At 44.9% G+C, this 10699-nt stretch overlaps 1 protein-coding gene across 5 annotated transcripts; it reads left to right on the plus strand.

Annotated features, from left to right (window-relative positions):
* The first annotated feature begins 2699 nt into the window (after positions 1-2699).
* On the plus strand, positions 2700-9737 carry ZBTB18 (zinc finger and BTB domain containing 18). 5 transcript variants are annotated; one of them, XM_088524144.1, is made up of 3 exons: positions 3642-4017; positions 5191-5228; positions 6094-9737. In XM_088524144.1, exon 3 carries the CDS (start codon positions 6108-6110, stop codon positions 7674-7676), a length of 1569 nt encoding a protein of 522 aa, XP_088380270.1. In that variant the 5' UTR covers positions 3642-4017; positions 5191-5228; positions 6094-6107; the 3' UTR covers positions 7677-9737. The 5 variants fall into 5 exon arrangements, with proteins under 5 accessions (XP_088380269.1, XP_088380270.1, XP_010215049.1 ...); XM_088524143.1 differs by lacking the exons at positions 3642-4017; positions 5191-5228 and adding an exon at positions 2700-2855; XM_010216747.2 differs by lacking the exon at positions 5191-5228.
* Positions 9738-10699: the final 962 nt, after the last annotated feature.

Here is a 10699-nt window from a genome sequence, read left to right on the forward strand (position 1 = left end):
TCCTTGGCTTATGAATGTTCTTAGCTCAATTTTTGCGCATGTTCTCTGTGGTACCTTGGGATGCCTGAGGTGATTTATAAATATGTGTAGAGACCAGGTGTATTGCCAGATGTTTATGTCCCTTTACAACAAGGCTTCACAACCCTTTCTGATGGAACACCCATTTTATATATATTTTTAATAGAGGATCAACTGGGCTACAGGGTATTTATGAGTTTTCCCATTGTAGGTGTTTTTATTATTTTCTTTATTTCTATGATGTTATTTTTATGTTCAAAATAATTCTAAATTTTATTTTCTAACCAGTCTAAGTGATCTTTTAAAATTAGACTTCCTTTCAGATAAAAAATAGCAGATAAATGTCAGCAGTTCCAGGTTTAAATGAATTGAATTTGACTTGCTGCCAGAATGATTTTTGATGTTAAAGTGTTACCTATACTCACCTTTCTTCTGCTTCACTCCATCTCTTATTTGGAAATGGTTAAGAAAAAAAAGTTTTATTATAATAATGGAAGAAATAACGCATCTAGGCTTAGGCTTAGCAGTCTGAATAGGCAAAAAGGACAAAGACTAAGTGATTTGCCCAGGGTCATATAGACAAGTGATAGAATGGGGAAGAGAATACAGCTTAATTAGTAGCCAACACAGTAAATACCAGGTGAGCGACAAATGGGTTTTCCTCAATGCACCTTAAAATGCAAAGAGGTCAGCGTTCATACATACTAAAGGTGAAAACAAGTGAACTGAATACACTATAAAGGCTTGTGAAATCTTGTTCTTAAAACTATTTGAAAGTTCTAGATGCTGTATAAGTCTCTAAGGGCCTGGTAAACTCCAATTGCTGAACGTCTTCTCTAGCAGATAGTTTTGGAAAATGCTTCACATTAAGCAGACTTATTTTTTTCCAGAGTTCTGTGTCATTAGAATGACCAAAAGTCCTCCCTCAGTAAAGTTGCACTTATTCGTAAAATAAGTCTTAGTAACACGCCCCTAGCAGTAGGTGACACAGCTTATGCTAGGAAGCACAAAGCAAGATGCATCTCACAAATCTAACAGCATGTTTACTGACGGTTCAAATATACATAACTGCAGAAGTTATTTCTTTTAGATTTAAGCATGCAAAACCTGTAAAACTTTTCGACTGTATTTCCTTTTAATATTTATTTTTGTAATTTAAAGAGAAAGCAGCTTAGTGCTTATAGGAAAGATGCTCAAGATATGACAGGCGGCATGAAGGACAGTACTAATTTTTGCCAGATAAAATGATTATTAGCACTGAGAAGACAATCAGGAAAACATGAAGTCAGCATCTTAGCTGCTGTTTCTTAAAGACAAGGACAGAAAAAAAAGGTTCCAGGTGCAACAGAATTGGGAACATGGAAAGGGGGGGGGAAAAAAAAAAGGTAAAATTACAGAATTGTATCACTATCTAAAATGAACTGAAACACTATGAAGTTAATAAAAAAGCCCCAGACCGGGTCTGCATGAGTGACAGCTTCACAAAAACACTAGGCAACGGCAGTGCTTGCCACATACGGACACCTCGGCGCGCGCTGCTGTGCGATATAGATAGCAGCGCTGTCAAATACATTAGGCACAGCTGGGATTCGGCATGTTTCTTTGCGATGGTTTCCTATTAGTGAAGGAGACCAAACACACGCCTTCAACTTTCATATTTAGTCAAGCAACTTTGGATATCATATGATACAGGAGTTACTCTTCCTTAAACCCTGGGTCTCTGTCGGTTATCCTTCTCGGTGAAATGCCTATGTTAAGTGCTTGCCTGGAACTGAAGGAGAGATGAGGAAACACCTGCCCCACTTTAGACTTTTCCTAGGAACAAACCGAGAGGCACCAACGCTGTTTAGGGGCTACACGACTGTGAGAGAACGTCGGTGCCCGCTCAACACACGCAGCCACCTGCGGTCACCACTCCGGGAGGCCCCGGCGGTTCCCCGTGTGCTTGGGCACACGCAGCGGTCTGGCCAAACACCTGCAGGACCAAGGCCGGGCAGACCCGGCCTCGGCTGCCTCCGAGCGCGCGCTCCAGCCCGCCATCAGCCGCGGGGCCGCCCACAGCCCCGCGCCCCGGCTCGGTGCGGGGCTCGCCCAGGTGGGCGAGGAGCGGCCGGGCCGGGGGCGCCGCCTTCGCCGCCGCCACTGGCAGCACCGGGGCCGCCGCGGCAGCAGGAGCCGGACGAGGCCGCGCCGGGCCCCCGCAGCCGCCGCCGTCCCGCCATGCCCCGCGGCGGCCGGCGCGAGGCCGCGGCCCTCGCTGCCCCGCCGGGCACGCCCCGCCCCGGCCGCGCTGCCCCGCCCCCTGCCGGCCAGGCCCCGCCCCCGGCCCCGCCCCCTCGCGGGGCTCGTCGCGGCCCCGCCCCCTTCCGCCTGGGCTCCCCGCCGGGTCACGCCCCGCGCTCGCCGCTCGCGCTCATTGGCGGCGGCTGACAGCGCGGCCGGGGCGCTTCCTCCACTCCGCGCGCGGCCCGGGCTGCCAGTCACGGGCGGGCGGCGCCCGGGTTGGCGGCGGCGGCGGCGGGGGCGGGCCGCGCTGTCAGTCGCGGCGCGGGGTGCGAGGCGCGCGGCGCGGCGGCGCGGGGGAGGGGGCGCACATCTGGCCGCCGCAGCCCGGGCCCGTCCGCGCGGCCGCCGCGCGCGCCCGCGCCGCGCGCCCCCGCCCCGCCCCGCCCCGGGCCCCGCGCCGGGGGCCATGGGGAGCCGCTGAGCGCGGGCCCGATCCGCTGCCGGCCGCGAGGGGGGGGGACGGGCGGGCGCGCGGCGCGCGCTCCCGGCGCGGCAAGTGAGTGAAGAGGAGCCGGCGGCGGCGGCGCGGGGACGTCGGGCCGCGGCGCAGTGTGAGTGCCGCGACCCCCTTCCTCCGCGCGCGGCGGCCCCGCCGTCACTTTTCCTTTTGTTGCCGCGCTGACCCGGGGCCGCTTCTCCTGCGCCTCCCGCCCGCCCCGGCCGCGGCGGCGGCCCCGGCGCCAAGTTGGATCCGGCGGCGGCGGCGGGGGGGGAAGTCGCGGCGCGCGGGGGCTCCCCGGGCGGCGCGCGCCGAGCGGAGCGGAGCGGAGCGGAGCGGGCGGGGCGCAGAAGTTGCGGCGGGAGCGGAGGCCGCTGCCCGGCGGGGCCCGGCAGGTAGCGCGGCCGCAGGTGCCCGCGCAGCCCCCGCGCAGCCCCCGCAGGTTCCGCCGGGCAGCGGCACGGGCGGCTGCGCAGCGAAAAGTGGCTCGTGGGGCGGGACGGAGCGCCTGGGATCTCGGCAGCCCAGCGGCGCCAGCGGCTCCGCCTTTTGCTTTTCCCGTATTTTTGCTAAAATTCACTTTGAGGGCTCGGCAGCGTTTGTGTCCTGTAAACGCTGAGAGCGAGAGGGCTGGTGGTGAAGTGGCTGGCTATAAGTTGAGTAAATAGGTTTGGTTGTTATTATTATTATATATATATATATATGTATTTTTTTAACTAAATCTCTGGGTTCAATAAAAATGGACTGGTATGGATTTCTGGGATAACCCCGTGGCTCGAGTGTGCTGTCAATATATAAAGCAGTCCTCCAACTTGAGGCAGAAGTGTTGCTATGCTGCAAATACAGTAGAGCCCCATATGTTTAGGATTTTCTTTTTTTTTTTTCCTGTTAGAAAGTTTGAAAAAAAAAAAGAGACTTTGAAGTATTTTGTTTATACTAACAGAAGAGAAAAGTTCTCCTAAGAAAAAGCTGGTGGCAGGAGTGTAGAGGAGTAGCATATGGCATTAAAAGGAGCACAGCTGGAGGTAGCATTTCCATCTGAACATGATGTCAGAGCAGCTGACAGCCTGCCATCCCTCAGCCTTTTATTCTAACACACAGACAGGGAGTTAGTGTGTGCAGATCTGTGTGTGGAGAAGGTATCTCATTCCTCTCTAACATCATCTCCACTTTGCATCTGTCTCTCCTAGTCTGCTTTTTTTCCACCGATCTAACAGACCTGGAGCCAGCAAGACTCAGAGGAAAGGACTTAATCAGGTTTATGTGTACTAAAGGTAGGAGTAGCAATAGATTAGATACAGCATATTTCTGTTTTGGTGTGTTGTTTATTGAATTTTAGGAAAAAAAATCACATTACTTTTCTAACCAAGTTTAGAGGTAATATATGAAATCGAGTATTAAATAGATAAGTGGACTTAGTCAAAAGGCTTGGGCTGCAGTCTGAGAGGATCAGTTCTTGTGCTCGTTGTCAGAATGAACTTTAATGCGTATTGGGAGAATTTCTGATTTTACAGTATGGAGAGAGCAAGTTCATTCTTAATTTCTGAGACCAAAGCTGAAGGGGTTTAATGGCAAGCCTACCGATAGCTCTGGTTTATGTTGTTGTATTGCATCTTTAAAATGACTTTCAAGGGGGCTTTAATGAAATATGCAAAAGTGTATTTTTTTTTTTAAGAATCATTCTAGCTCAAATGTGTTTGTTGTGAAGTCTTTCATTAAACTTCATGGTCAAATATCCAGCAGCCCAGAACGATAGCAGCATACAGCTGTAGTGCTTCTGAGAGATAGAAATCAGTTATGTGTTTAAAAACTTTTGTACCCAGGAGAATAGCTTGCCTGGTTTCCTCTTTTCTTTCTCGCGTGTAGTATTTGAAATCTTTTATTTCAGCGTAACAGTAATTATTTGAGGGAGTTTTTGTATTTGCGACTAATTTAGAACTTGTAGATTTGAGCTGCCTGAATTGGCCAGACAGCTGTAATCGCACTCCTCTATTCTTAATCTCTTTATCTGGGCAGCAGCTGCCATATGGCCACAGTCAGCTGGATCAGATGTTTATAAGCTTCCTTCTTCGTCCCTCTCTGTCCTTTCAGCCTCCTAATTTGATCACAGCTACCTTGTGAGCTGCCCTCCAATCTTTATTTTTAGCCCTCTTAAGGATTAGGATTGATGTTGGCTGTGGGGCACTTAAAGTGATTGTATTGTAAATCTTCATGCTTTACTCTAGCAGTGGTATTTTAGAGAATATAGTAGGGGTTGTCTTGGAAGTTTTAGTTCATCTTGGCTTGTGAGGGATGAGTATTTTTCAATAATATCTGCCAAGCTAGAGATCACAGTCTGTTTAGATGGTTTGGGAGAGCATTGCTATCAGTCACAGAAGAATAGATCAGAGAGGTTTTTAAGAGATTTTACTTTCTGTTTGAGTTTTGACTTCTCTACTTCTTTCAAGTTTTTATCATCAAGGAAGGAGAATAGGAAAATACTTGGGTAAGAACAGTGCTCGGGATAGTCTTTAAATGTACCCACATGCCCACATTGATTTTTTTTTTTTTTTTTTTTTTTTAAGTTTGGTACTGCAAACTCTTGCTGGTGTGGGAGGGGAGGGAAATCTCTGCCCCTCTGCCTATGGGGAAGTGGTGTTTGTTGGCATTTTAGTCAATAGTTTTCTTTTGTAAATGCTGTGTGCTAGTAAAAATGTTTTTATTCTGATGCAGGGTAGGGAGAAGATTTCCAGTCTGAAATTGTACTTAATGGAAGCAGAAAGCAGCATGAACTAAATTTTTGAAATCCTTCGTTTTGCCATCGATCAAAATTATTTCTTCACATCTGTGTTCTTTATGAATGTCAGACTTTCAGATTTTGGTTTATTAATATGTCTTTATGCACTATCTTCTCTATTAATACAATTTCACCAATTTCACTTTAAAAAGAATGTGAATGATCTCTTTTTTTTTCCTTCTCTCTGCAATGAATGTCTCACAAATTTGTGGCTTTTTTTTTTTTTTAATGTGTGTGTTTTTTCTTCTGCTTTCCTAAGGAGAGAGAACCTAGAGGAAGAAGTTACCTGGGGAAAAAAAATGTTGAAAAGATTTAGCAAACCACAGCAGTACTTTAGAAGACTTACAAATGTTGCTGAGCGCTTGTTAGAGCAATCTATTTGCCACTGAAAGGAAGGCATGACTTAAGGGCTTGGTCAGGGAAGGAGTTGCCATTGTAGGCACATGTTAAACAATCTTTGTGCAGGGGCAAAGTGGATGTAACAAATACCAGGTTTTTAGAGTGGAATAATTTGGATTTGTCCGTTCTCTTGTTTTGACCTACATTTAATTTCTAAAAATCTTGTTGTTTATAGGTTATGAAGACAGCATGGAGTTTCCTGACCACAGTAGACATTTGCTACAGTGTCTGAGTGAGCAGAGACATCAGGGTTTTCTTTGTGATTGCACTGTTCTGGTAGGAGATGCCCAGTTCCGAGCGCACAGAGCTGTACTGGCTTCATGCAGCATGTATTTCCACCTCTTTTACAAGGACCAGCTGGACAAAAGGGACATTGTTCATCTGAACAGCGACATTGTTACAGCCCCAGCTTTCGCTCTCCTGCTTGAATTCATGTACGAAGGAAAACTCCAGTTCAAAGACTTGCCCATTGAAGACGTGCTCGCAGCTGCCAGTTATCTCCACATGTACGACATTGTCAAAGTCTGCAAAAAGAAGCTGAAAGAGAAGGCAACCACGGAGGCAGACAGCACAAAAAAGGAGGAAGACGCCTCGAGTTGCTCGGACAAAGTGGAGAGCCTCTCCGACGGCAGCAGCCACATGCCAGGAGACTTGCCCAGCGATGAAGACGAAGGAGAAGACGAAAAACTGAACATCCTGCCCGGCAAAAGAGACTTGGCGGCCGAGCCTGGGAACATGTGGATGAGATTGCCCTCGGACTCAGCAGGCATCCCCCAGGCTGGCGGAGAGGCAGAGACACACGCAGCAGCAGCTGGAAAAACAGTAGCCAGCCCCTGCAGCTCAACAGAGTCTTTGTCCCAGAGGTCTGTCACCTCCGTGAGGGATTCAGCAGATGTTGACTGCGTGCTGGACCTGTCTGTCAAGTCCAGCCTTTCAGGAGTTGAAAATCTGAACAGTTCTTATTTCTCTTCGCAGGACATGCTTAGAAGCAGCCTGGTTCAGGTGAAGGTGGAGAAAGAGGCTTCCTGTGATGAGAGTGATGTTGGCACTAATGACTATGATATGGAACATAGCACTGTGAAAGAAAGTGTGAGCACTAATAACAGGGTACAGTATGAGCCGGCCCACCTGGCTCCGATGAGGGAAGATTCGGTCTTGAGGGAGCTAGATAGAGAGGACAAGGCAAGCGATGATGAGATGATAACTCCAGAGAATGAGCGAGTCCAGGTGGAAGGAAACATGGACAGCAGCCTGCTCCCTTACGTGTCCAACATACTGAGCCCTGCTGGCCAGATTTTTATGTGTCCTCTCTGCAACAAAGTCTTTCCCAGTCCCCACATCCTGCAGATCCACTTAAGCACGCACTTTCGAGAGCAGGACGGGATCCGCAGCAAGCCTGCTACCGATGTCAATGTCCCGACCTGCTCCTTGTGTGGTAAGACTTTTTCTTGCATGTACACCTTGAAGCGCCACGAGAGGACTCACTCAGGTGAGAAGCCCTACACTTGCACCCAGTGTGGCAAGAGCTTCCAGTACTCCCACAACCTGAGCCGCCACGCGGTGGTTCACACGCGGGAGAAGCCGCACGCCTGTAAGTGGTGCGAGCGGAGGTTCACGCAGTCCGGAGACCTTTACAGACACATTCGGAAGTTTCACTGTGAGCTGGTGAACTCATTGTCTGTCAAAAGCGAAGCACTGAGCTTACCTACTGTCAGAGACTGGACCTTAGAAGATAGCTCGCAAGAACTTTGGAAATGAAATTTTTATATATATAAATAATATATATATAAATCTATATAGTTGTGGTACAGTCTAAAAGCAATCTTGTTTCCTTGAACTGAAAGTTTGGCTATTAGCTTGTTTTTTGCACTTTAAGGCAGCATGAGTATTTCACTAATTTAGCACTCTGATGAAAATGAAGTTTAGAGGTAAAACGGCAAAGTAATAAACTGCGGAGCATATTTTCCCCCTTTTTGGAATACAAGCCAGTGAATACTTTACTTTCAAAGAAGCTCAGATTTGAAAATACTGACTTGGCTTTATTCTCCCCAAAACACTGCATAATTTAAAGCTCTAGATTATTTTTTTCTTCGCTTTAAAGTCTGAATGTAGGAATCCTCTCCCAGTTTTATCAGTTCCTTTACATTTCTAAAATTGCATGAGTCCTTTCTAGCTGTTGGAAACCTGAATGCTTTTAGACCCAAATGGAAAATTTCTGAAATGCTGGATTATCTATTTTTAAACAAGCGGTTGACTTAAAACTTATTATGGCAACTTCTGGATTTCTGACAGTTCCCACTGGAAATAAAAAATAAAAAAAATAAACAAAAAAATATAAAACAAAAAAAACCCACAAAAACATAAAACAAAAACCCTGAAAGTACACTGGGATCACTGGGACTCTGTCTTATGTGAAGGTTTGCTTGGGATGAAAAAGGATATTGCAGCTTCAGCAGTGATGAACTGTGTGTTTAAAAATGTGAATTACTGTTATTGTATACTGTAATTGATTACATGGGCCGGGGGGAGGTATCAAAGAACTTGGCAGGTTGTGTTGATGCTCTTAGTTGAGTCTTGAAAAGTAAATATTAACGCTACAGAAATGCATGAGTTTCAGTATATTTTTGTCTTTGTTTGCATTGTATAACTTCAATGAGTGAGTTTAAAATTATTTAATTTCCTTAGGAAAAAAAACACCATTGGAAATACTGGTGTTAGGAAGAACATAAATGCACTGTTTTTATTTTATATAATTTAATTTTTCTTTCCCACTGTCTTTTTTTTTTTTTTTTTAAGTTGAGAGAAACTTAAGCTACGAGTCGATAATATAGCTACGTAACAAGGAAAATATGAATGTTTACAAACAGGCTTAGAGACTTGCATGTGCAGTGTGCATTTTACTGAAAGGAAACCTTCCAGTTGCACAAAACCCCACGCCAGCTCCAACTTTAGGTGCATACACTCACCCAGATGAGCATTTTTAGGATTCCTGCTGCACAAATCAACAATAGGTCGTTCTTTTTTTTCCCCCCCTTGAAAAGAGTCTATGGACTGAAAAAGCCCCGGGCTGAAAGGCCTGGAAAGCCGTGATTGACACGGGGGCCGGGGGAGGGTAGAGGACTCTGTGTATCCAAGCAGCGGAGCCTGCAGCCTGACGTGTGGTTTTAATGACCAACACGCAGGTCAAAAGCATTTTGCACAGTGTTTGTTTTCCTGTCTTGCACTTACAAATAAGGTCTATGGGAGTAGCATGGAAAACGTTTGCTGTTTTTCCTTTCTTTTTCCGCTTTTGTTTAAAATTTGATCGCCTTAACTACTGTAAACATAGCCTATTTTTGTGCTTAAGATACTGAATGGAAAACTCCATTGTGTATTGCTGGACTGTTTTGGAAATATTTGGTCAAATGTGTGTTAATTTGGCTGTAATGGCATTTAAAACAAAACAAAAAAAAGCTGTGAAAATGGCCTTGGAGCGTTATCTTTAGTTACTTGAATAGTTTCTAGGTTTTAAAAATACATTCTTTTATTAATTTAGAGAAGACAATCAGTGTCTGAGGAAAAAATGGACTTTCTCTTGGATTTTTTTGTGGTCCTTGTGAGTGATTGCCTTTTTTTTTTTTTTTCTCCTTCCTTTATTAGTTTCACATTCTTCTTTCGTTCTAAAACTTAGACTGACATCTAGCTTTGACAATCATAGTATGTTTTATTTTCCTGAGGGGGGAATAACTTATAATGCTGTTTAGTTTTGTACTATTGGTGTGTTGGTGAATTTTTAAACTGTGTGCTAACTGCAATAAATTATATGAACTGAGAAATCAATTCCCTTGTCTTTTTTCCCTCTTTTAAATTATAGTTACGGAGTATTTTTTATAATGTGTAACTTTATTACTTTTGTACAGACTTCTATTGCTAACTGTGTATGGAATATGTTTTCAGTATGCTTTTGAGCACTTTGTTGCTAACGTACATATTTACATCTCACTTAACACTTAAAGAATTAAATGCTTGTGTTTTGAAAGCATTTCTGTGTGTGTAGCTCTATCATTCTCTAGAGGGATTTTTTTTTTTCTTTTTTTTTCTCCAAGGCTTTCGCAGAGGCAATTTATCAAATTCTAGAAATTTTATTACTAAGTAAATGTCTTTATATAAATAGACGCAATGTTCTTCCACTGCTTTTAATTTCATCCAAAGTAGATCTGTCAGGTTCACTCTTTTGTGTTCAGTTTCTATTGGGAAAATTGGAGCAGAAGGGAACAACTTAATTTGAAGTACTGATCGGGTAAGGACTGGCATTCTAGGTTGCAGAACAAGCAGGCACTCCAGACATCCACAATACCGGCAATGCCTCAAAACTGTCGGGCTTGCAAAAGAAATTCGGAATAATCTTGCATCTGTTTGTGGTTTTCTCTCACTCTAGTGAACTAAATGTCTCCTTAAAGAAAAGCTCAGTGAAGCCTTTGAGAAAGACACGTTTTAGATGTTCGCTGCAGAATATACCCAGAATTCTTTTTCAAAACCGTGTTATCCTAGGAACAAAACTAGTACTGCAAAGGCCAATGGGAATATAAAAGCAGAGCTAAATTGGAAGTCTGGAACAGAGACAGCAGTAAGAATTTGCACGAAAAAAAAATATTTAAATATTTTAATAGCTTTGTCATCTGGCTAGGTAAAACTGTACCTTGACCAAGCAAGTGAATCTCGTTATTAATGCTATATTGCTAATCTTTCTATACCTAAAATGATTTGTACTTGGCTAAAATGATCTTTTTCACTAAATATAT

The sequence above is a fragment of the Tinamus guttatus genome, unplaced genomic scaffold (assembly GCF_059628265.1).
Source record: "Tinamus guttatus ecotype Peru unplaced genomic scaffold, ASM5962826v1 Tinamus_guttatus_pri_ptg000208l, whole genome shotgun sequence".
In the NCBI taxonomy this organism is placed as follows: Eukaryota; Metazoa; Chordata; class Aves; order Tinamiformes; family Tinamidae; genus Tinamus; species Tinamus guttatus.

Coding starts and splice junctions, on each gene's coding strand:
- ZBTB18 (XM_088524142.1), top strand. CDS start 5,579: ATGAATGTCAGACTTTCAGATTTTG. Junction 5,604..6,093: donor TGTCAGACTTTCAGATTTTG/GTTTATTAATAT, acceptor TGTTGTTTATAG/GTTATGAAGACAGCATGGAG.